This window comes from Ictidomys tridecemlineatus, chromosome 1, assembly GCF_052094955.1.
Source record: "Ictidomys tridecemlineatus isolate mIctTri1 chromosome 1, mIctTri1.hap1, whole genome shotgun sequence".
Lineage (NCBI taxonomy): Eukaryota > Metazoa > Chordata > Mammalia > Rodentia > Sciuridae > Ictidomys > Ictidomys tridecemlineatus.
This window is the reverse complement of record NC_135477.1, coordinates 153,131,933-153,158,071: the sequence shown is the minus strand read 5'-3', so window position 1 is coordinate 153,158,071 and position 26,139 is coordinate 153,131,933. Positions and strand designations below refer to the sequence as shown.

The 26,139-nt window shown below is 49.4% G+C and overlaps 1 protein-coding gene across 1 annotated transcript in view; it reads left to right on the top strand.

Moving 5' to 3' along the window:
• The first annotated feature begins 11,407 nt into the window (after positions 1-11,407).
• Adamts2 (ADAM metallopeptidase with thrombospondin type 1 motif 2) overlaps positions 11,408-26,139 on the top strand; it is a 258,874-nt gene continuing 244,142 nt past the window's right edge. Inside the window, exons 1-2 of the mRNA XM_078049898.1 lie at positions 11,408-11,723; positions 12,719-13,113. Of these exons, the coding sequence (XP_077906024.1) occupies positions 11,600-11,723; positions 12,719-13,113 (519 nt within the window). The 5' untranslated portion in view covers positions 11,408-11,599. The remainder of the gene's footprint in view (positions 11,724-12,718; positions 13,114-26,139) is intronic.

Genomic DNA, 26,139 nt, shown 5'->3' with positions numbered 1-26,139 from the left:
CCAAGCCCTGGATCCCAGCAAGACCAAAGCTCAGAGTCCGTTTGGAGTCCAAGTTCCAGAGTCCGGTGAAGTTAAGGTCTGGAGATCAGTGAAGCTGAGATCTGGGGCAAAGCAAGGTCAAACCTTCGGATCCATGAAGATCAAAACTCAGGGTCTAGAGCTGGGGATGTGGCTAAAGTGGTAGCATGCTCGTCTAGCATGCGTGAGGCACTGGGTTCGATCCTCAACACCACATAAAAATAAAATAAAGATATTGTGTCCACCTAAAACTAAAAAATAAATATTTTTTAAAAAACCCCCAACAACAACAACAACAACAAAAACTCAGGGTCCAGCTTGGTTCTAGGCTGAGATCTGGGGCCCAGTGAAGCAAAGTCTAGAGGTTCAACTGGGCAGAGGCCTAGGACTCAGTGAGGCCAAGGTCAGAGGTCCAGCCAGGCCAATATACCAGGCTCAGTGAGGCTGAAATGGGAGATCCAGTAAGACTGCAACTCAGGGTCCATTGGGATCAAACCCTGAACCCAATGAGACCAAGCCCAGACCCAGCCTGGGTTGAAGCCAAGGTTAAGGGCTCAGTGAAGCTGAGGCTGGGGACCTCGCCGGGCTGAGACTCAATTTCTAGTGAATGTGAGGTCTAGCCTTTTAGAGACATCTGTTTCCCTGCTGCCTTGTCAGGTGACAGAATCTTCAGGAAGGGTCTGATGAATCCTGAGCTGAGTTTCCCCTCATCGATGGTGCCAGTCAGCTTTCCATCACTGTGACAGAATACCAGAGACTCACAACTTAAAGAAGGAAAGATTCACTTTGGCTCACAGTTTCCGAGGTTTCAGCTCTTGGCTGACTGGTTCCATTTCTATTAGGCCCGTGGTGAGGCAGAAGCATGGAGGAAGGGCTTGGCAGAGAGAGGAAAGCTACTCACCTCATGGCAGCCAGGAGGCAGAGAATGAGAACAAGGAAGGTCCTGGGGACAAAATATGCCTTTCCAGGGCACATTCCCAGTAACCTAATTCCTTCAGCGAGGCCCCCCTTCTGTAGTTTCCACCACCTCCCTAAAGTCCATTCAGTTATGAACCCATCATTGAGGAGCCCTCATGACCCCATCCCTTTCCCAAAGCCCCGCCTCTGAACACTGCTGCACTGGGGACCACGTCTTCAACGCATGATATTTTGGGGGCCTTCATGATCCAAATTGTAACACCTGCTGTTGCTCCCAGAGCTCAGGGTCTTCCTCTAGAAAATGAGGGCTTGTCTGGGACCCACCCTGGCTCCATCATTCTCAGTCTCTCGTGCTCCCCAGGTAATTCAGCAGGGTAGAGGTAGGCAGTTGATTATTGACAACAGGGTTGGATCATCGCAGGAGTTAACTGGCTCCGGGACCTTGCCCTTGCTCAATGATATACCTCATCATCTCACAGATCAATCCAGTAAAAGGTATTATTGCAATAATACCTGCAGCGGGGTTCAAACTCTCCATTGCCAATGCCCCGTTTAGGTGTTGGAGGGAGGCTTCATTGTGATTATGGAAGAAAGATCTGAGGGTCTTGGTTGACCTTTAGTATTAGAGAATGGCTGATAAAGTGGATTTTGCCTGCTCAAAAACTGGAGATCAACAGTTTTGCGGCCAACGATGACCTTCCACTTGTGATCTGTCTGAGATGCCATGTGGGGTGCCACAGCACAACTTCCATTTCAAGGTTGGGGGGCTTGCCAACAAGTGAACATGAATGGAAGAAAGGAAGCCAGTTCAGTGCTGTCATGCCCTGGGGAAGGGGTGGCTTCTCAGAGAGTTCACAGAGCAGGTCAGGATGGCAAGAGTCTCCTCAGGAGGACGGACCATGGTGTAGATCCTTGGGGAAGGGGTCTGGGGCTGGTAGCTGTCCACATGGGGCCCAGGGTTTATGGCATGAGGCAGGGGAGTCTGAGCTCAATAATGGTGGGAAATGCTGTGATCCTGTACTCTGTGGGGGAACCAGCAGACAGGTCCGTGGCTCCCATCACCATCACTACCCCCAGGGGAGCCAGCAGCTCCTGTCCACAGCTTTCACAGGCAGGGCAGGTAAGGACATGGCAGAGCTTTGCAGGCCAGCTGACCGAGGCTAGAGACAGCCTGCAGTCTGGACCCCACTGAGGGTTGCTAAGGAGTCCTGGGACTGAGATGAGAACTCAAGGCTGCCCTGCTGCCTCAGCCCTTCGGAACAGAGATGGGAAATCGCCATGGGGGAATAGCAGCTGCCTGAAAGTCATTCGATTTCCTCTTTCTCATTTTCAGAAATGCAATTAGGGAGGCTGGAGCGCGGCGTGGGCTCCGGAGTGCTTGTCTGCGTGTCTGGATCTTTTTGGGTGTTCATGGGCTGCAGGTCAGCGCGTTTTTGCACAAGTGTTGTGTGCATGTTATGTGTGTGGCACAGTGTGTGTGTGTGTGTGTGTGTGTGTGTGTACATGTATGTGCAAATGGACATTCTTGCCTCTGGTCTCCCGCCTGTCAGGCGGGCTGAATTTGCATCCTGTTTTCCATTCATATTAACCCATTGGGACGCCCCCCAACCTTGAAATGGCAGTTATGCTGTAGCACCCCTAACCCCCAGCACCCTGACCTCCCCATCCTGCATAGCCATCTCCCTGCCCTCCCAGCAGGCTGTGCTTCCAGAATCATGTTTAGAGGCCCCTGGGGACAGCCCTTTCTTCAGTCACTGTATCTGCAGCCAGCAGATAAGATCTCTTGCTGGGCAATAGGGAGCTGCTGATGCCATGTAACGATCATGAAAAGAAGCATTTAAGGAAGTTCTAGAGACCTGAGGCCCCTGTGGAGGTCCTCATGTGAGATAACAGAGGAGCTGGGGAAGGGGAAGAAATGCAAAAGCAGGTTATCTGAAGAGCTGTCACTAGGCTGTCACAGGCTCATCCAGTGGCCACCTGAGGGATAAGACCCCAGCATCAGCATCCCCTTGAAGAAGGTAGAGGTGGCTGGGCATGGTGGATTTAATCCCTGATACAAAATTAAAAACAACAATAACAACAACAACAATAATAATAAATGCAGGGGTTAAAGGCTATGGTTTCCTAGGGAAAAAGTGACTGGGTGGGGACAGTGGGTGAGGGTCAGGAAATCATTTGGAGGTTCCTGGCGGCCCATGGCAGAACAAGCCCAGTGTGGCCAGATGCGCTTCTTTCTTTCTTTCTTTCTTTCAAGCCAGAGCTACATATTTTAATAGGAAATCTTTTGAGTTTTCAAGTCTTAGCAAATAATTCAAGATAAAAAGCCAAAGCCCTCTGGGCTACCAGTTGGCAGCCCCCTATTCATCTGTTAGGATACTTGCATTTTTAAGCAATAGCTAATGGCTCTACTACTACTTCAGGCCAAGAGTGGAAATTTATAGGAAGGATGCTTGCATCCACACCCCTCCCAGAAGGTCAGGGGCCTCTGAGAAGCCTCCAGGCACCTACTGAAGGGACAAGTGCTAGAGTCAGTGGAGTCCTATTCTGGCTGCATGCTCTTGGGTGCTACCCTGACCTTCAGCTTCTTTATCTGCAAGTGGGGATGTTGCAGTTCCGTCTTGTAGGATGTCAGGAGAATCTGAGGAGATCTGCCCAAGAACATTGCTAATTTGCTGAAAGTGTTGCCCCCAGACCCAATTCTCCCAGTGACTTCATCTATTTGTTCCTGTGGGAAGAGGAAAACTATGGGGATCATCTTGACTAGTTACCTTGGACCAGGGTGGGTCATCTTTCCACTGAAAAGGGGGCTGGGAATCCCCTAACCAGTGTCCCAGTGAGAATTCCTAGTACCAAGAGCATTTTGACGTGAGTATGATCTTGCTTTATTTCTCCTGCTTTAAACCTTCACTCAGAACGAAATGCCAACTCCTGAGACTTGCAAAGTGCTGCCTCATCGATGGTCCCTGGTTGGTTCTCTCACTGATCTCCTTATTCTTTCTCCGTTCTCACAGTTCTTCACTACTTATGATTTCAATTTTCTTTGGATTTATCAGGACATAAGGATATTGTAAATCTAGGAGCCCTCTGTATGCAGTCTCCTGTCTATAGTGCAACACTGTCCTACGTGTACTAAGTGAATCCCAATGCCGGCTTTGGTATCAAGAGCTCACTCTGCTGTCTATCAGTTCTGAGCCCTTCATATATCTTAAGTCATTTGATTCTTAAAACCACCCTGTGAAGTAGGTGATGTTATTATGCCCATTATTTAGACAGAGAAACTGAGGCATGAGGAGGTTAAGTAAGTTTCCCTAGGGCTGACAGGGCCTACCTAAGCAGCCTGTCTCAAGACTCTCTGAGGAGTTGAAATCATCTATGCTGGTGAGCCAAGATGTAATTCTTCTCCTAGTAACTCCAGAAAACAAGATTCCTACTGCCCAGTGTAGCAGTGCTGACAGGGTGGGAAGGGTGCTCTCTAATTTGGATATCTGCCTCTTTATTTCAACAGAACATGCATGCTTTTAGCTGCTAGCCTGCTCAGAGGCTGTTGATATGTAACCTCTGTTGAAAATAATTATATAAGCCAAGCCCCAAGCTTTGCCCAAGATTGGTAGGGAGACAGCTAATTCCAGTCCTACAAATGAGGGGACATAGGCATGTGTGAGAAGACGAGTGCAGTGTGCAAATCACCGTGAGTGGGTGTTGTCTTGGAGACACCCATGTCTGGACTATCAGGAGAGAAAGTCGCTCAAGTCCATGGGCTTGATTTCAGGCTTTTGATGCCCAACTGGGATGACTGTGTGGGTATGTGTCCTACAGAGATGTTGAGGCTGGGGTAGGGAGTGTGGCAGGGTGGAAGGGACAATTTGGAGAGCTAATTAGAGGGTAGCGACAGCTAGTGACTGCTTTCATGTGGGGATATAGGAAAAGAGGAGTCTGAGGTGTCCTGGGTCTCTGGCCGGGGGCCTGCCTATGTGGAGAGTGGAGATGCCTAGGAGGACCAGAGCAGGGCAAGTTCAGGGCAGCGAGCTGGTGGAGCCCTGATGGAGATGTCTTTAAGGATTGGAGTGGACTTGCCTGTGGCCATGGTCATATAGACTCTGGAACCCACAGGACAGGATGAGATTGTCCAGAGAGCTTGGGGACCAGCCCTGAGAAGTAGTGTCTGGGGTTTTGGGGACAAAGCCTGCTCCTGAGGTGCTGCATGGAGTCAGGTCTGCAAAAACAACTGAGCACAGCGGCAATTTATTTCATTAAAAAATCCAACCTGGGGCTGGGATTGTGGCTCAGCGGTAGAGCGCTCACCTAGTATGGGTGGAACCCGGGTTTGATTCTCAGTTCCACATAAAAATAAAGGCATTATGTTGTGTCCATCTGAAAAAAAAAAAAAAGATTCTCTCTCTCTCTCTCTCTCTAAAAAAAAAAATCCAACCAACTTTAAAAATTGTACAAAGGTTATAGGTAGGTCTTTTTCTTTTTTTGGAACCATCAGAGGATAGGAATACTATTTTGCAGGGAGCAGAGGTGATCTGTTCATCCATATGCTCCACTTTAAATGTCCTAGGAATTTTGTGTCCAGTCTCTGGACACAAGAAAGGACCTGGAGCTGCTGAGGAGGAAGGCCAGTGATGGGCCTTGGGGGGAAAGACCCCTGGACATTCCTGGAGACACAGTAGAAGGGTCCCCAGGGATTCAGCAGTTGCTTTAGAAGTGACCAGAAGTCCTCAACTTTGCATTCAGAGTTTTCTTCCCATCAGTGTCTTGATCTTAGGTCTCTGTTGTTTGTACCATGGCCAGCCCCACATGGAAACTTCTGCCCCTTTTAGGACTCCTTCTTTCCTTCCTTCCTTCCTTCCTTCCTTCCTTCCTTCCTTCCTTCCTTCCTTCCTTCCTTCCTTCCTTCCTTTCTTCTTTCCTTCCCTCTCTCTCTCTCTCTTTTTTTGATGGTGCTGGAGATTGAACCCAGGGCCTTGTGCATGCGAGGCCAGCACTCTATCCCCAGCCCTAAGGCTTGTTTCTTTAATACTGTGAACTAGAAAGTGTCAGACTGAACTATATAGAAGGAAACTGATGTACAGGGAACAAAGCCCTGGAGGCTAGAGTTCGCAGTGGTGGTGGAATATCTAGCAAGGCCTGGGCCAGAGCCACCAGTTGAGATTCTCTGATTATAAGAAGTGAGGAAATGTCTAGATTGCCTATAAAAAGGCTTTCAACACAAAACTCTACAGTGTGATAGAAGTGGGCCTTTCACAAGTTTCTTACAAGATTTATATAATGAATTCTGCATATTCTATAGATAATATAGTATAGGAATGGGATACAACATAAAGTCATATTGGGGACAATATTCTTTCACTAGCAAGGGGTTGCTTAGGACTGTGTGATGCTTTCATTCAGAATTAAGGGCAGGGACATTGGGATTGAAGCTCAGCATTTATTTGGCTTCAGATGGTTAGTCCAGGCTTGTCCTTGTAACCACCTTGCACCTGTCAGCAACTGGTTCAGCAATGGGCATTATGAACCCTCTGCCTCCTATCCCCCCATGGCCCTCTGACCAGAGGGGAGATAGCAGGAACAGTAAGACACCTGTGTTTTGGCTATTCTTCTAAATTGTCAGGGAGAAAGATGATACCCATAAGGCAGGGCCCTCATGGTCCATGGTCAAGTTCTGGAGCTGCCATACCTGCAGACTCCCTGTATATGGGATTCTGCATTTCTTTATGGTTTAAGCTGGATTGTTACTTGCCACCAGGAGCATCTTAAGGGACCCAGATACCTTTCCCAGAAGGGAACACTGGACCAGTTGGGCCCCTACCCCTTAGGAGAAGTCAGACACATGTGAATTTAGGGATCTTAAGCCTGGCCCATTTGGGCCCAAGAAGTCATTGCCTGCTGCATTCAGATAACCCTTTTAAAATTCTTCTCTGCTAGGTTAGGCATATGTGTATGTGCATAGTCACAGGTAGGCATTGAGTTCAATCACTATTACTTAGAATAAATCTAAGCTTCAATCTTATAGTTCCATGTAGAAGTGTTGACTGAGCCTGGATTTCTATGCCTCCAAACTTCAAACTCTTTGTCTTTCACTTCCAGGCAGAACCAATTTCAATAGAGACAGGAAACCTCTATGTAGAAGAGGACAATGGAAGAAATTGCCACTTAATCATCACCCACATTTCTTCTTGCCTGACACAGCTCTCTGTCAAGGTGTGTATGTGGGGTGGCTCAAGAAACAACAAGAATGACTCTCTCTGAAGGCCACTGGCCACCCCTTTCTGTTCAATCAGCGTTCCCCTGACATATTGCTTACCAAGGCCACTTTCAGCCAGAACTCTGCCAGAGCATCTGACTGGTTGCTGCACCTGCTGTTTGCCAACAGCAGAATTGAACAGAAATGATATTCTCGGAAGCCCCGTGACAAGGTCACTAACTCCTTACACTTGGTATACTCTGCACATAGGTCCCCACAGGACTGCAAGAATCTAGATCCTGCCTCACAACTTGTGGGAACTTGCTGGTTGGAGGGAGGACAAAGCAATCCCATTGCCCCTATATGCTTGGAAGATCTTGCCAAGGAAGAAGACCTTGAAATAGGGGTAGAAGACTTACTGGAGGGCTAGTTTCCATGTGGACATTAGGGGACAGGAATGAGTTCTAGAGGGCTCCTTTTCTAATAAAGTCTGTGCTGTGAGCTTGAAGCCAGGAGTACAGCAGGGAGCCCTGACCCTCTTCTGTAGAATTAAGAAAGGGAATCCCTCCCACTGAGACCTGGGAGGGACCTCATTTCTTAGTATCCCTCCCCAAAGTATGTGAGGTGATTCTTGACACCCAAGATCACCAGGAAAGGTCCCTATCCTTGGGAAGATTTTAAGGAGGTTGTGTTTGGAGGACTTGAGATGACCTTGAATTGTCCTCATTCTTCCTCCCAAACCCTGGGCTGTTGTAGATCAGGTTTGCAACTCCAGTGACTTCAGGAGCCGGACAGGTAACAATCATGAGCAAGAAGCAGGCATAGGACTATAGGAAATGGTGTGTCAAGTGAAAGAGCTCAAGCCAGAACTAGAGATGTTCAAAATCAGATGAAAACTAACACCCTCCACATGCACTAAACAAGTGCTCAAGCTAAGTTGGCTGGCTTGGTCTTTAGTTTTTGTCTTTGGGACCTATGCTGAATAAGACTTGAGGCAAGAACAACAGGGCATTTCTGTGTCCCACATTTTACCCGAAGGAGGAAAAGGAAAAGGCAAACACATCAGTGGGAGGGGCAACATTTCCCAAAAGAAAAGAGATTTAAAGCATGAAGGTGTGAAGAAATAGGAAGTGACATCTATCTATCTATCTATCTATCTATCTATCTATCTATCTATCTATCTATCTATCTATCTACCTACCTACCTATCTATTTATAGCAGACAACAGGTGATCAGGAAGCTGGGATATGTCTTTACTCTCCTCCCCTAAAACAAAGGGGAGACATTTTGATGCATGGGGGCCTGATCTATCCACGGCACCCTGTGGGGTGTCACTGTGGGGACTAGTGGATGGTCTGGTTAAAGGTGGTGATCTACTTCCACTGATCCTGGAGGAGGAGGGGCATGGTCTGAGCTCTGTCTGGATGCAGTCCTTGGAAGCTGAGGGGGATACAGGAAGAAACAGCTGCCAGGAGTGTCAAAGAAACAAATTTTCTTTCCAAAAAAAATCCTAGAGCAAGCATCCCAAAGTGTGTCAGATAATTCAGTTACATGGATCTGTCTGTCAGAAGCCGTCATCTCCTTGCAAAGGAAAAAAGTTATTCCTTCTCAATTCCCCTTTCATCCTTCTGATTATATCAAAGAAGAGATTTCTGCTCGTGCTAGTCTGTCTCAACACTTCAGTAACACTTGCTAATCAGCTTCAACCTCAGTGCCTTTTGCAGGCACTAGTAGCTGGAATCTGATGATGTTATTTTCTTTTCATTTTATTTAGGTGGGGCGGGGGCAGTTACTATTGATTTATGGCAAGATGGTGAGATATTGGCTTTTCCAGGGGTGGTAGTGATTTGAAGTGTCCTTTTAAATTTTTAAAAAATATTTTTTAGTTATACATTGACCCAATATCTTTATTTTGTTTATTTATTTTTATGTGGTGCTGAGGATTGAACCCAGTGCCCCACATATGTGAGGCAAGCGCTCTGCCACTGAGCCACAACCCCAGCCCCCTTTTATATTTTAAGTAAATTATTGAGTGCTACATAAAGGCATAGTGATAGTGGTGGTTGGAAAATATGGCAATGACTAAAAGAATGGCAGAGAAATAAGTGAGGTGGTGGAATGTGACCCTTGAAGTAGGTAAAGTTGCTGGTGGGGTTTCATTCTTCTTTTGAGGATAGAAGCAAGGACCATCACAGGAGAACACATCACTATATTCCAGGACAGCACCTGGCTAAATCCAACTCTGGGTCCCCTGCCTTCAAGATTCCACTCATACCACTTCTTTGGGGATGTCCTCCGGGATGCCTGACTCGGGTCATCTCTCTTCTTTCTTTTCCTTTCTCTCTCTCTCTCTTAATACTGGGGATTAAATGCAGGGATACTCTCCCAATCAACTACATCCCCATCCCTTATTATTTTTTAATCAGAGGCAGTTCCCTCTAAATTGTCCAGGCTGGCCTGGAACTTGCAATCCTCCTGCCTTAAAAAATATGGGTTGAGTCATCTCTCTTCTGATACACAGGGATTCCAGCTCCAACTTTGCCTGGAACCAGCTGGGTCATTAGAGGTCACAAGAGCCATGCCTATGGGGTAGGAGTATCAGGGGAGGGGATCTTCAACAAACTGCAGGATAAGTGCCCTATTTAATGGTGGCTAAGCAAAAATGTGGGCCCAGTGTGTGGCCACACCTTGCAATTTCTCAAGAAAAGTTAGAAATCTAAATTTTTATGTGACATCTCACCATTTTTTTAAATGTTGACAACAAATGTCTGCTGTGCCTCAGGGTCAGATCTAGCTTCAGGCATCCTCAGGTGGAGAGAGAGAGAGAGAGAGAGAGAGAGAGAGAGAGAGAGAGAGAGAGAGAGAGAAGCTTCTAGGTGAAGAGGGCTATTAAGCTGCAGTGCTCTCACATCTAGGTCCCAGAAATGACAGAACCAAGGGTACCAAATCACAACAACAGCCAGTTGTGCAAGTCGTGTTTCCCCACGAGACTGGGTCCTCCTGGGGCTGGGGTTGTGGCTCAGTGGTAGATCCTACGCCTAGCATGTGCGAGGCCCTGGGTTCGATCCTCAGTGTCACATAAAAATAAATAAATAAATAAACAAACAAATAAATAAATAAGTTGTGTTCAACTACAACTAAAAAATATTAAAAAAAAAAAAGATTGGGTCCTCCTGGCCAGCAGGGAGGGTATTGAATCACCTGTATGTCCTCTGCCTCTGGCCAAGGCCAAGGTCAAAACCCTGGTCACACAGGGCTGGGGCAGGTTGAATGAGAAGCTGGAATGGACAGGTGTCTACTGTCTGGGAAAATGAAGCAGAAGTCGGGGATCACATTGCCCAGATATTCCACCAGACACATTCCTGAGGAGAGTATCAAGGAACAACTTGGGGAGGTGTCACTATGCAGAGGGATAGCAGTTCTGATAGGATAGTGATTCTAGTAAATGGGAACACCAGGACCTTGCTGGAGAGGAGGGATTCCAGTTGGCAAAAGGCGCTGACAGCAAACTTGCCCAGGATGAACTGAGACGCCCTTGGATGCTCATCTGAAAAGGTGGGCAGAATGCTGACAGGCCATTTCAGGAGGGGGCTGGGGAATACACAGACCCAATGGGGACAGTTAAGGGTAGAAACCTGTGCTCTAGGAGGGAAGGCCAAGTCTGACAGGAAGAAGCTGTGATCAGAAGTTGCAATAGAGGGATGGAAAGACCAATGGAAGGCGAAGGGACAGAAAGGAGGTGCGGACTGCGGGAACCTTGTCTTTCACAGTAAGGGCAAAAGTTGATATTTGGGGGATCTTGGGGCCTCGATCTGGGCATCAGGCCTGACTCAGTCCCCTGGACCCCGTAATCAGCATCCCTTCCTCTTCCATTCCCGTGTCCCGTCCTGCCCTGGGTTCCAGAAAGGTGAAACGGTCCCTTGAGTCTCAGGGCTGGCTGGTGGAATCCAGGCGCCCCGAGGGCTCCCTAGGTGGATGCTCTGCCCATGCCACTCCTCCGAGGTGGTGCGCCGCTAGGGCGTGGGGCGCGCAGAGGGTGGCCGGCGGCAGGGCTACTTCAGCCCGACCCGCAGCGCTTCTCTGCCGCCGCCTCGGGGTGTCTCTGCTTCTCTGTGAGCCGAGAACCGCGGCGACGGCGGCGGCGGCGCAAGGAGGGGAGCGGGCGGCGGCGGCGGCGGCGGCGGCCGCGCCAAGAAGCGCCGGGTCACCGCAGGCTGAGGCGCCCGCCGTCCCCGCCCTCCCCCTCGCTCTCCTTCTCCCTCCCTCCCGCCTCCCTCACTCGCTCGCTCCTTCGCTCTCCCCGCCTTCCCTCCACGCTCCCCCGCCCTCTCCTCCGCGCCTCGCCTCCTCCGCCCCGCGCCCTGCGGTGCTGCAGCTGCGGGCGGCTCCAGCTGCCCCCAGATGTGGGCTGGGCGGCGCGCGGGGAACTTTCGCGCTGGCTGTGAGTGCGGGGCCCCGGCTGCGGTCCGGCTGCCATGGATCCGCCGGCGGGAGCCGCTCGCCGCCTGCTCTGCCCCGCGCTGCTGCTGCTGCTGCTTCTCCTGCTGCTGCCGCCGCCGCCCGCAAACGCCGGACTCGCCGCTGCCGCCGACCCCCCAGGTAGGTGCGGCCGAGCCCCCACGCCCAGCAATCCACGTCCGCCCGGCTCCGCCCCGCGTGCCCCGCCGCCCCCTCCCCAGGCGTCGTCCAGCTAGACTTGGGCAAACTCCGCGCGCCCCGCCCGGGGCCAAGTTGGCCAACTTCGGGGCCGCGTTGGTCGCGCAGGGGGCGCCCAGCGGTGCAACCGGGTGCCTTGGGCCACGGGGAGCCTCGGAGCACTCGCGGCTTCGGAGATGCGGAGCAAGGGCTTGGAGGGACGGGAAAGCCCCGCGGTAGAGAGCGCAGAGCTGGCTCCAGTGGGTCCAGGGGAGCCAGGGCGAGGCGGCGCCGGTGCTCGCTCGCGTCCGGGGACACTCGGGAGGAGCCGGTGCTGAGCGCACCGCCTTGGGCCCTGGGGATTGGTTGAGGCGCCCCGGAGGGGATCCCCGGAGACTCCTGGGACCCTGTTACACTCCTCCCTGTCCTTGGACGCGCGGGAAGAGGGGGCTGGCAGCAGGCTACCGTGGAGCTGGACTCAGAGGAAGGCCGCCCGTACTCGGGGAAGCTGTTTCGGAGGCTAGCGGTGAGGCTAATTGATCAGCAGGGGCAGCCGAAGGGTCGAGGCGCACGGGTAGGGGACCCACCGAGAATGTCTTCCGATCAGCCCCATGTCCTGCCAAGGACGGTAGGTTCAAGGGGCAGGGGACGTCCCGATGGGGTTGTCACCTAACGAACCGCGAGGTACCGGCGGAGCCCCAGCCCAGAACAGGACAGGGGACAGATCTCTTAGCTGGCATGACCCTCGAGGGGGATGGCTGGGTGGCGGCGTGGCTCCGGAGTGGTGGTGCTGTTAACGCCCCTTCCCGTTTGCTAGAAAGCCCGGAGGTGCAGGCTAGCTTCTGGGGGCTTTGTGGTGAAATGCCCCATCCCTTCGCATTGAGGTGAGGGCTAGGGGATGCAGGGTTCGGCCGCCGCCGAGGAGTTCTCGTCCAGTCTAACGTCCCTTCCCGTTGCAGGTGGGCCCCTGGGGCTCGGAGCGGAGCGCTTCCTGGCGGTGCCGGTGCGCACTGACGCCCAGGGACGCTTGGTGTCCCACGTGGTGTCAGCGGCAACGACCGGAGCGGGGGTACGAGCTCGCAGGGCCGCCCCTGTCCAAACCTCGGGCTTCCCAGGAGGCAGTGAGGAAGACCCTAGCGACCGCTTGTTCTACAATGTCACGGTCTTTGGCCGAGACCTGCACCTGCGGCTGCGGCCCAATGCCCGCCTCGTGGCTCCCGGGGCTACTGTGGAGTGGCAGGGTGAGACGGGTGCAACCCGAGTGGAACCCCTGCTTGGGACCTGCCTATACGTTGGCGACGTGGCCGGCTTAGCTGAAGCCTCCTCAGTGGCGCTCAGTAACTGCGATGGACTGGTGAGTAGTGTCTTGCTCCTTTCAGTTTTCCGCCCTTGCTTGGGTTTTGGTTGCTGGGGATCTCCTGGGAGTGCAAGTCCTGCACTGAGAATCTTCTCTGGGGTTGGCTGAAGGGCAAGTTGTATTGATTAGTTTGAAAGGGGGCTCATTTATGCAAAGCTGTGTGTGTGTGTGGGTCTCCCCAAAGCCCTTACCAAGTAGTAGAGTGTGCATTTCCCTTAAGTCTACCTGCACCTCTGTGTCTTGCATCCAGATAGGTTGATACATGTTTGTGTATTTCAGTGTGTGCATTCACACATGTGTTTTGGAATGTCAGTACTTTTTTTCTAGGTGTGTACCTGTGTGAATATGTGAATGTGCATTGTCTTTCGTGCATATTCATACGAGGGGTTTGTGCTCATGGTTGTGTCAGGGCATCTGTTGAGTGTATGCCTGTGCATCTTATCATGTGTGATATGTGTGTGGTAGGCATGTGGTTTTGCAGTCTTCTGTGTATCCAGAGGACATCAGCCAGGGAGCAGGCATTGGTGTTGAAATACCCTTTTAGTCTTCTGCCCCTTGACTGACCTGGAGCCACTGAGTTTTATACTGTGGTTTCCTGATGAACTCTAGTTGGTAATTTCAAAAGTCAATTTTCTCTATTTAGAGCCAAGGGGAGAATTTGGAAATGAAGGTTCTAGTGCCCAAGGACTGCTTGGTCTTTTGGGGACAATCCCTGAAGGGTAGGAGATAGGCTAGGGGAGGGCTCCTTTTAGGACTGCTGGGCCACTCAGTATGGCTGGGAAGTTCACTTGCTTCCAGGGGCCCAGAGGAAGAAAGCCTGGATCAATGCTCAGGGAAGAGACTGACATTGGCGGTGCTGTCTGGCTGCTGGGGGCCTGGCACATGGCAGAAGCCACTGCAGTTTTCTATTTTGGATTTGGTGTCTGGTGGTCAGATTGACTGTGCTGGCCAGACATCTGAAGCTGTCCCAGTCCAACGGTGGGTTCTGCTCTAATTGCTGCTCAGGGCACTCCTGCTCCAAGTGAGTGGCCACTCTCCTAGCCCTGGTGGCCTCTGAGTACACCCATCTGCAGGCAGCTCAGGCTGGTCCTGCTGTCTGCAGAACCTGCAATTATACCAGAGCCCCACAACCACTGGTGTTCTTTTTATGGACACACAGGAAACATCACTTGTTGCTTTGGAAAATCACTGCCTTTGGTTGGATTTAGTTAGAACCCTGGCATATTGCAAACAACCATAAATGTCCTTGGAGGAACTGGGTTCAAATAGGGCAGTTCTTTATAGTCTCTGAGGATGTCCTGGGCCTTATAGGTATATTTCCTTTTATGCTGTGGGTGAATTTCCTAAAAAATGAAAGGAAATCATTGCTGGGGACTTGGGGTGAAGATGTGGGACAGGGTTGACTTGGATGTAGTCTACTGGTGGATCAATTCTGGGTAATATTTCATTCCCAATGGAGAGCATTTCAGTGGTTTTGGTGATGGGTTGCCACTGTGTCATTTATTCACCTGTGCATTTGATGATTCATTTGTTATGTCAGCACCTTCTAATGTATTTACTGGTCATAGATATGGCAGGCCTGATACCTATTAAGAGGCTGACAGGCTGAGGGGCACTCTGGTCAGGGCTTTGAGAGTATGCTTTTGGGGGCTATTTGCATGGGGTCTTGTAGAACAAATTGCCAGCTGGAAAAGGCACAGATTGGTATCTGGTCCGAGAGGGGAGTATGTGCAGAGGCACCAGGTGTGAATTGGCCTGGGAAGGACAGGCATGCTGAGATGTCTCAGGTGTTAGACATACTCAGTCAGGGGTACAAGACAGTGTTAGAAAGAATACTGGGTCCTGCCAGAGTAACTTTGAATGCTGCCAGTGCATAATGGCCTTGAGACAGTGGGTCAGCATCATTAGTTCTTTTCTTCCTTCAGTGTGTGTGTGTCTGTTCTGATTTTGGGCCAATCAATTTTTTTTAACCCTTTAGGTCCTTCTGTGCCTCTGTGATAGGTCCACTCATGGAGGACCTGTTTGTTTGTTTGTTTTAAATACACTTTGTACCTCTGGTCTTTCCATTGACCCTATAGGGGAGGTAGCCTAATCCTTGGTTCACAGATGGAGCACTGGGGCTCTGAGAGGTTGAGTAACTTGTCCTAGGCCACACAGCCAGTGATGGCGGGAGTCTGACCTGGATCTGTCTGACCCCTTCTGCCACAGTGCTCCCAAATATGGGTTGGTGAAAGATGCTAAGATACAATAAAAGGAGGAATCAATTTCTGGGCACTCCCTCTCATTGGGCCTAACTGACCAAGCAACTATTGACTTTCACCACTGCATTACATAGAGCTCCCTTCTCTGCTGTTGGGACTCTTCCTTGATAGGTTTATCTAAAATACACCAAAGTAGGTGAGTCAGGTTGTACCGATCTTGTTAACATGCCAATTGGGTTCCAGCTCCTCTGAGGTGGGGCCTGAGGTTCTCTATTTCTGGTAAGTTTCCAAGCCAGTGTTCCTGGTTCTTGGACCACCCTTTGAGAAACGAAGCTTTGCAGCCCCTTTTCTCCCAAGAGTGTTCTTCAAGGTCCTGCAAATTTTTCTGAGCAGATGAGGTTCACTGGACAAAGCAGAGTTGGAGAGCCTGCAGCTGCATTTGCCTTGGGAAGGTCTATGGTGCCTAACAGGATCTCTAAGTTCTATAATAAAGAAATCTGTGTAATCCAGTACTCCCCACACAAATAGGATAGTGGAACTGATCTTTGAAGAACCCGTGCAACTAGCTTCCTAGGCAAATATGTGGATATCCATGGTGCAGAAGGGATGTGCAGGGTTACAGCAGGCACCAGTGGCCCCACTGCTTAAGTTTAGATGCGTGTGTGGGAATCGTCTCTCCCAAGAGCCATAGATCCTTTCCTCTGTCCCTTGGCCTGGGATACACATATTTGCTCATCTGCTTTCCTGTTCCTGAAGACATATGAGACTATCTTTCTGCTTTAAAGGAAAGCGGTAGTAACTTTAAAGTATTATTATGTTGGCAGTGGTCTCCTAATCTATTTAGTACAAGGGAACTCTAATTTATCTGCTAGTGTCAGTCAAGGTCCTTTTAGTTACCAGTAACAGAAAACTCAACTCACATCAGTTTAAACAGAAGGCACACCTGATGAAAAATCTTTAGGTGTGGCTGGATCCAGACGCTCCTGCCAGTTCATCAGGACCCTTGCTTCCTCTTGCCTCTCTGCCTTCCTGTGTGTTAGCTTTGTTTTCAGATGGAGCCCCTCTGTGGTGAATCAAGGGGCTCCAGCAGTGCCAGGCTATGTGTTCCTGCTAATTCCAGCTGAGTCTTCTATATCACTCTGCCTACGTGGTGTTAGGATGCCCCCTTGAGAATCAAGGCATGGGTTTGCCGAGTCCCAAGGAACTGAGAGTGCAGGAGGAGCTGCTCACCAACATGACAAGAAATGGTTTTCGCCAGAAATCAGGTCAGTGTGTGAATTCTACTGAAGTCAGGTAGAGGTACGATAAATGCTACACAAAGACATGGGTTATAGGACCTAACATGCACCTTGTTTCCAGAAAGGCTGATGAATGTAGCTTCTCCAGATTCTTTTATAGCCACTAGTCAGAAGTTGTTCATAATATTCATGGGGGGAGTCAAACTTTGCCTTTTCACAATGCGTGAGAAAAATTGCTTAGCAAAATATTTTTTATATATCACATCACTGTGGAAGAGTTCTCTTTCTTGGGCTGTATAGGTGAGCTAATTTCATGTCACTTTTACATGTTTATTAGAAACCGAAATGAGAAGCCTGTTGGGATAGAAAGTAACAATAGTAAGTGACAATTTACCATGATCCTCCTGTGTGTCTTATGACCCATGGTCTTGTCACAGCATCCTCTGGAGCATGACCTGGTATTATCCCCATTCTGCAGATGAATCAACCCAAGCCCCCCCCCCCCAAAGCCAAGAGAGCTTGCTTCAATCTTGGCAGCCAAGGCATATCTGATTCCAAGGTCACATTAGCTACATTGAATTGGATTTCATTGCTGCCTTTGTTGTTGCTGCATACCAATCAAAAGAATGAAAAAGAAGAACTGCATTTCTTTAAAACATTTCCAAATCTTTCCTATTTGAATTCCTGGAGATCTGCTCTGCCAGGAGTGTTGACTGTTGCCTGCAGGAGTGAGAGGGAACTGGGGGCAGGCCTGTGGCTGCTTGGCCTGTTAACTGGCTGCAACTCCTATGGGTGTCGCGACTCCTCCTTGGTGTATGATTGCAGTGAGGAATCCAGTAGGATAGCAGTGACCCTGGTACCTCTACCTGCCCACTGAGTGCAGTCCTGGGGATGTCCCAGGCCTGGTATCTCTTCCTTCACACTGTACTGGTCAGTGAGAAGGAAGCTTCTTTGTACTGGATGGTGGAAAAGGTCTGATCTTCAAGGCCTGGTCCAATCCTGGGGCCTGAGAGAGGAGAGGTGTACACTCTTCCCTGGGGGCTCAATATATGCCCCCATGACCCTGTGAGGTAGAGCCTCCGTGCAGGACCCAAGGTCTCATAGCAAGAAGGAAGCTGCTGCCTCTTGGCCTGGGGCTCTCCCTGCTGTCCTGGCGCCAGTTCTGTCCAGTCTTGCTGGGCAGTAGGAATCACTAAAAGTCACAGAGAAAAGTCATAAGCTGGCCCAAGGGACCAAGATGAGAAGGCTGCTGCCTTTGCGGCCTGACACTGGGCTCCAGCTAGGTCAGGTGTTAAGTGTGACAGGCAAGTGTGGGTCGACCCTAGAACTGTGGGGCTGGGGATAAGGGCCTGGGATTTGGAGCTGTATCTTTTAGGGTTCTCCTTCCTCCCACCTTGCCTTGGCATTGCCTGGAGAGCAATGAGAGAATGTCAGGAACACCAAACAGGGGCCATGGAACTTTTTGGATTCCCGAGGTATCTAGGCTGTGAGGGCTCATCAGATCAGAGTGGGGGCATCTACTTAGCCCCTGCTGTGAACAGTTTATACAGCTACCTATCTACACAGGATGTTCTCAGCCACTTCTTTGGCTTATTATCTTCCCTAAGACTCATTTAGTTTAAGTGAGACAAAAACACAGCTCACATTGGATATAACAGACAAACATCTAAGATGTTACTTAGAACCTGGGGGTTCCAAATAGGGTCAACCTCAGGCATGGCTGGATCCAGGAGCTCAGAACATGTATCCGTCTCTCGGCTCTTTCACTCTCTGTTTTTACTTCAGAATGCACCTCCTTCCCCCATGGGAGCCATCAGCTCCTGTAGGTCTAACTTGTCCTCAAGCAGGCACTCCCTCTGAAATGGAAAATGCTTCTTTCTGGATGATACTTAAAAGAGTCCTTCCTGGGCAAGGATCTAGTTGAACCTGCTTGGGTTATAGTCTCATCTTTAAACCAACTGCTATGATGCAGACTGTGATGAGTATCTTGTCCACCTTTGGAGTTGAGGGTCAGACCCCTAGACTCTGGGATGGAGAGGGTTCTAGAAGCCTTGCTTGCTCAGCAGCCTCTGGGACTCTCTCCTTGAATAATGACCCTGTGCTCCTTGGGTGGAACGCAGTCTCCTCCCTCTCCTTCATACCCACCTTCCCTCCATAACCCCCATGTTCAGGCAGCACCATCCTAGAGACATCTGAAGTCCTTCACCCTGGGATTCTTCACCACACCCAACTCCTAGCCCTGTCTTTAGCTCCTCAGCTGCTTCTAATGGGTCTGTCTCCAGCAACCCTTTCTCCACCCAGGAGCCAGAGTCAGTTATATAAATGATATAAATGACACACCAAGCACCCTGAGCTTCTTGGTGACTTGTACCCCAAGCGTCTCTGCCTATGGGCCCAACACCAGACGAGGTGGAGATCAGCTGGAGGCTGTGAAAAGACAGTGCCCAGGACGTGGGGGTGGGAAGTCTGTGCAGGGGAGGGCGTGGGACTTGCCCCAGAGGATGGGTGCTCCCAGTGCTCAGGGGTCGCCCACCTCTCCTACCTGCTCTGCTCTGCTGCCAACCCCAGGTGTCACCATTCAGTGGGGCAGGGCCCCTTGGAGAATGGCTGGGAGCTCTGCCACTTTTCCCACAGAGAAGTGCTTGTATATACGTGTGGTTTTGCATGGTTTTCTGGTCCTTGTTTGGGGGTTTATGAAACCTAAATTAAAATCTCCTGATTTAAGTCAAACTAAGTAGAGAAGGAAAGCCCCCTCTGGGTATATATGGGAAAGAGTTGAGTAGGAATGAGGAGACCTTGAATTGGGATCTGGGATTTACCCTGGGCCCTGGACAAACCATCCCCTTCCCTCTACCACCCCTTAATTTCTCCAGGTGGAAAGTGATCGGAGTCAGCATTTCTGGAACCCTTCCAGGCAAACTCCAAAGTTGGAGTTGCAAATTCAGGTACTTTAGGGGCCAGATGAAGACCACACACAAATAAGGGACAAAGTCAGGGGAGGGTGATGGGAACCTTGGTGAGCCCATGCTCCATCTCCCTTGATAGATCATTGTCCCTGGGGAGCATGGGTTCCTTGCTGCTGGATCCTGCCATGTTTCTTCAGAGAAGCTGTGTTTGTGTGTTATGGTTTTTATTCTTTTGACATTGTGCAAGAAAACAGTGTGAAGACCCCATGGGGGTCTCAAGGTCCCCTAATAGGGCCTGTAGAAGTATTGAGGCTGTCCTGGCAGCAGGATCCCTGGATGGGTTTGGGATCCTGGGCAGGAGGGGTCTGTCCCAGAGAATTTGCCAAGTTCTTAGACTTCCTCCCTCACCGCAGCCCCCATCTCTTATTATTTCAGGCCGTCCACAACTTCCTGGCTGGTCTCATTGCTACTCCTTACTATTTGGTGAGAGGAAGAGACTACCCTAAAGGCTCTTCCTAAGTGGCACTGGGGAGGGGTGTACAGCTGACTGGCTACCAAGATGGAAGCTGTCTTATCAGGAGTTTGCTCACAGTGGCAAAGTAGCAACCTACAGGCTCCCTGTGTACCCCTTGATATCCCTCCAGAGTGCCATAGACTGGCATTTGGTCTAAAATCAGATTCGTCTGGTTTTGGCCAATAAGGTAACTGAGGATTGGGCAATGAGGCACTCTGGGGATGGAGAGGGGTGTTTCAGGGGTCCCGTGTTATCTTGACCCTTGCTCACTCAGCTCCTCCTCCCTATCTGATTCTGGTCACTGGGCATCAGTGGCTATAGCTGCCCTCACATGCCCGCAGAGACAGCCTGGTGGAAAAATATGGGCCTTATTTTCCTGAGGCTTCACTACAGCTTTGATTGACACTGTGGTGGGGTTTAGGTCCTGGGACTTTTCCATAACCAATCACCTTGGCTCAGAAGTGCAATATGATTGGCTCCAGCTTGAGTCACATGCTCCTCCCTGCCCCCAGCCTGCAATCATAAGGAGGGAAACAATGGCTGCTGGGAGACAGACCACCAGGATGGACTCCTGGGCAGCTGGGATCCTGGCTCCATGAGCTGAGGGACCTCTGCAGAGGAGCCGCTTGAGGAAAACCAGCCCCTGTGGTGCTGTTCATCTACTTCTGGAATTTACCCAGTCCCCGCAATAATCCTGTGAGTTGGCCACTGTTGTCCCCATTTTACAGATGAGGACAATGAGGCTCAGAGAAGTAAATCAGATCTCTCCCCTAGACAGGGTGGGGGCTCTGGCTTTGGAATCTTCTGGGGAGGGGTGTCACGAAGTCAGATGGTCTCCTCATGAGGGCCAGCATGTCAGACACTGGTCTCTGAACCTGAGTCCAGGGAGGCCAGCTCTCTCTGGCCTATCCTAGCTCATATTGCTGCTCCCTGCTCTGCTCTTCATCATGTGGCTATGTACGTTTCAGGCACTGGAGGCTAAGCATAATGATGCTGCTCATTCAGGTATGAGCAGGTTTCAGGTTCCTCCTGCCCAATGGGTATCTTGGGATCATGCCCTGTCCCCCTGTGTCCCTAGCACGTGATGACTGAGGGACTGAGGATCTTTACTCAGACTCAAGAGGGAGGTGAAGGATCAGAGATATTGCAGCTGTGTGAGCAGAGGAGCCAGCTCAGTGCCTTGAGCCCCAGGGAAGTGCCCCAGGGCTGGGCTCCTCCCACTCTGCATTGAGGCTGTCTTTGTTTCGAAGTGGCCTGAGCTTGCCTGGACCTCCCCTCTGCTCTTTGAATATCCTTAAGGGCAAGTATGAGTGTGGCTCCTTCTGGGAATCTGGGATTGTATGGGAAGGCGGACTTGTCTTTTCTTACCCTTACCTTCTTCTTTGGCTTGGGTAGTCCTGGGGGGTCCTATGTGTGTGTTTGCGTGTGCATGGAGAGTGTGTGGAGCTGTGTGCATGTGTGTGTGTGCATGCATGTGCATATCTTGCATGTGTGTGCATTTAAATATGCATGTGGATGTGCACATTTGCACGCACATGGATGATGTATGCACATGAGTGGTGTGCATATGAGTGTGCACTTGAATAAGGATGTGTGCGAATGTACACATATGTCAGTGTTCATAGCTGGATGTGAGTGCACATTCAAGTGTGTGCATGCATGTGTGCATTGGAGAGTGTGTGCACACACGTGTGTATATGCATTTGTGTGTTGTTGGCAGATATTTCCTGCAGGGGTGGGCCCTGAAGTTGGGTGGAGGTGCTGAGGAGAGAGGAACACCCCTGCCCGTTGAATTTTGGGACTGCCTTATATCACCCCTCCCCCACTGGTGGGAGCTCTGGAATGGGAGGGCCCAGGTAGGTGCCTCTTGCTCTGCTGCATATGTTTCATATTAAATGTCAGCTGTCCACTGGGCCTGCGGTGCTGCCATTAATATGGAGAAGTTATTACCAAGCCTGGAGCTGGCTCCTCCGGCTCATCCATGAATTTCAATTACACTGCACATCAACTCCAGGGCAGGCGGAGTGGGACACACAGCTTCTGCTTGCAGGCAAAGGAAACTGGCATCCAGGACCAAGGGCCAGGCACTGCAGAGAGGCCAGACTGAAGCTTTGCTTCTCCCACCCCACCCCTGCATTTCAGTGATTAACTGGAAATAAGTGGGCTTATTATGTGCTAGAGGCTGCTGTGGGTCACAAGGCCAGTTCTGTTCCTTGAAGCTCTGCAGCCTGGACAAAGGCTACAATGCTGCAAAACTCAATTAGATTGCAAAAGGAGGGATTCCATCAACACCCACTTCACTGGGCACTGGAAGAATAGATATACAGTAACCATTTAGCTTAAGCTGGGGAGCAGGAAACATTGGCTGTTTCTGTATTTCATTGGCTGGCTCTAAGGTATCATCAACTGTAAAACACACCATTACTTTATCTACCATCCAGAAAGTGGTGGTAGATAAAGTAATTCAACTGCAACATGGTGCCTTAACCATAGTTGCTGGAGGAATAGGAACCAGCCATTGCAGCCCCAGTGCTCTGATCGCTCTTTCTCACCCCGAAGGATAGGCCATTTTCCCTGCCCTGTGTTGTTTCTCAAGTCTTGAAAAACAGTGCAGCCCAACTTCTTCTCCTTCTGGTAGTCTCTCTCTCTTTGATGACCTATGTTCATTCCTCCAGAGGTATTTGCCTTGCTGATACCACAGCTGCATTCTGTTATCCCTGTGCCCTTCTGCATATTTCCTTTTTTGAAATCATGGTGTGACTTTTCTAGGACATTTTGCAAGAAGTGCCAACCCTGCATGCACCTCAAAGTGAGGAGCCAAAAGCATGTGTTGGAGAAAAGACAACCTTTTAACCAGTGGTGCTGGGGAAATTGTTTATCCATATATGAAGAACAAGACTATCTCTCATCCTGCACTAAAGTCAGCCCCAAATGGATTAAAGATCAATGAGTTAGACTAGAAATGCTGCTGCTAAGTTGATGTGTGCTCAGCAGGGCTACCACCCCATGGTGACAAGACCCACTGGTTTTGTCCTGAGTTTGGAGGTGGTAAATGTGTCCTAAAAAATGTTTCCTCTTAGAGCCCTAAAGATGTGATTTGATAATGATGGTGATGAGAGAGGAGGAGCAAATTATTTTAGGGCCTACTCCAAGAGCTGACATGCAAATTCCATAGTGGGGATGCAGGGCAGCTAGAGAGGCTGGACTGTTGGTGCCAGAGGGACCAGCTCTCACCAGCTGTATGAGCAGAACATTCAGGATTCATCTTTGAGGCTGGGTATTTCTTCTGTGAAAGCAGAGATTGGGATCACATGAAGAATAAGGAGCACTGATGTTTCATGCAAGCTGGAGGTAGAATAAGAAGTAACTCAAGAGTTGGTATATATTTAGTTTTGCATTGCTTAAGGATGGGGACATGCTCTGAGAAATGCATTATTAGGTGAATTTGTCCTTGTGGGAACATAAGATGCACTTACATAAACTGAGACAGCTACAACATCACAATTTTATGGGGCCATTGGCATATATGTGATCTGTCGTTGACCAAAATGTTTTGCGGTGCCTTGATCATGTGCATATATTTTCTGTAGAGATTATGCCACAAACCATCTCCAATCAGTGGCAAAGGAAAACTCAAGTTAAGTGGTACCACACACAATTCCATTTTTTTACAATTGTACCAGTTGTTGTTGTACCAACACTAAGCTGTGTTTATTATTAGAGCTTCAAAGCTCTAATATCTGAAGTGTTAGATACTTTGAAGCTGTACTTCCCAACACAGTAGCTATGAGCCACAGGAGGTTACTGAGCACTTGAGTTGTGGCTGGCCTGAATTGAGAGGTGCTCTGCGTGTAAAATACATACTGGATTTCAAAAATAGTACTGCCCTGAACACACAAAAGAACATAAAATACTTTGCAGATTATTTATTCATTCTTTGCAGTGCTGAGGATGGAACCCAGGGTCTCCCACATGCTAGGCAAGTGTTCTACCGCTGAGCCCCATCCCCAGTTCTTAACATAATCTTTGGGATATCTTGGGTTAAATAAAATATACTACATAAATTAATTTTACCTGTGTCTATTTTGTTTTTGAAAATGTGGCTACCTATGAAGCTTGCATTATACTTCTATTGGACAACACTGCTTTGAAATATCTGGCTGGATTCTTCCTCCTTTTGTTGTTATTTCTTTGCAAAAATTTTCTTGGCTGGTCACATCTGTTTATCCTTTCAAATGAATTTTAGAATTGTTTTGTCATGTTAAACAATCCCTTGCGAATTTGATTGACATTAAATTAAACTTAGCAACTAATTAAAGGAGGAATTGACATAATTTATAGTATTTACCAGGAACATGGTGTATCTTTCAGTTTATTTAATTCTGCCTTCTTGTTGTTCAGTAAAGTATAATTTATTTTTTATACAGGTCATCTATTTTTTTTTTTAATCAGGGTGATTTCAAGGATTTTTTTTCTTTTTTTGCTATTACAGATGGAACTCTTTCCATCCCTTGTTGGTACACAGGAAAGTTATTGATTTTTATATAATTATCTTTTATCAAGCAGCTTGATTGAACTCATTAATTCTAATATATTTTTTGTGGACTCCCTTGGGTTTCCTGGGTATACAGTTGTACTGTCTGTAAACAGTGATGATTTCGGATTCCATTTCCAATCTGAACTGTCTGGAACCTGCGCGCATCCTCCGCTGTGGCTGGCTCTAATGGGAACGCCCCTGGCGTTTCTCTGCTTAATATAATGCTTGCTTGCGGATTAAGATGGATTTCGTGTGAAGGCAATATCCTCTGAATTCTAGTTTTTAAAGATCCCATTTTTATCAGCAAAGGAACTGAAATCTAGATAAAATGTCTTCACATGCCATCCTACCCCGCCACCCACCCCCCAATGCTAGTGGTCCTGCAATTCCCCTGGGCCTGCATCCGTATCCTCAAGGCTACTGACGGTTCTCCTTAGTTTCTCACTTTTTTGCCCCAGAAATGAAACTCAGTCCCCATTTCAGCTGTCAGAACCCACTCAGAGGAAGTGCTGTGGCTTTGCTGAGGAAGGTGGAGCAGGTAGCACTTTCCAGCCATGCAAGTGGCTTCTGGTAGAACAAGGCTATGTGCTGGAAATTTCCACCTTGATTACCAGGTTTTCTTCTTCCTAAGGGTGTCTTTTCCCCCACCTCCAGTGTCTGCAGAGCATATTCCCTCAATTCTCCTCCTGTATCCTACAGAAGATCCTGTCCTTCGTTCTGACCTGTTAGTATGAGCTCACCCAGGTCTGTAGTTCTCTTTTATCTCATGTGCTTCTAGAAGGTATTTTTTCCAAACAAAGACAGTTCCCTCCTTGGAGGAAATCTGAAGCCCTTCCTGTAGAGAGTAAAATTGCTTCCCATCTTGTGGTCTGTCTGTTTACACACAGGCATGGAATGGGGAGCTTTGAACAATGTCTCTATCTAGGCTCCACCCTGAGAGATTCTGATTTATCAGATTCTGGTAGGATTCAGGGGCTGTATCTTTCGAAAGCCACAAAGGAGGGTCTTCATGCGCAGCAGGGTGGGCACCCACTGATCCAGAGAAAGGCCATGAGGTATTATATCTGGTATTACCGGGTTTGAGCCTGGCTTTCTTGATGACCTGTGACTCAGTTTCCTTGGTTGCAGGGCCACCTGCTGTTTGGGCATGTGTCAGTGAGGGAGAAAAGCAAGGCTGCCTCATTTAGAAGGAAAGTCTTGGGAGGACTGAGGTGGAAGGAAATGGTGGCTCGGAGGGATGAAATTTAGAGCCCTGGTAGGAGGGCTACCCCCTTGCAAAGCTGCCTACTGTAGAGGAGTCCTAAGAGGGAAGTGGGCAGGAGAAGGGAGTATGGCTTCCCATGGCAGTCACTGGTGTCTGTTGCTGGGTTGTCCACACTGGAGGGCACCTGGAACTTAGTGGATACTTACTAGGCATTTATCCTGTAGTCCTGGTTGGGATAGAGTAGGGCAGGGGTAGGGTCCTCTCAACCATGTCCCCAGGCCCTGTGAGTTTTCCTCCTCTCTCCTCCCCTCTTATTACCTGTGGCTGACCGTGGGCCAGTGGTCTCAGCCACTATCTCTGAGCTGAGGTCTGAGCCTCAGGCAGCATGGATCGGTCACAGCCTGGAGTGACTTGTCTGAGACC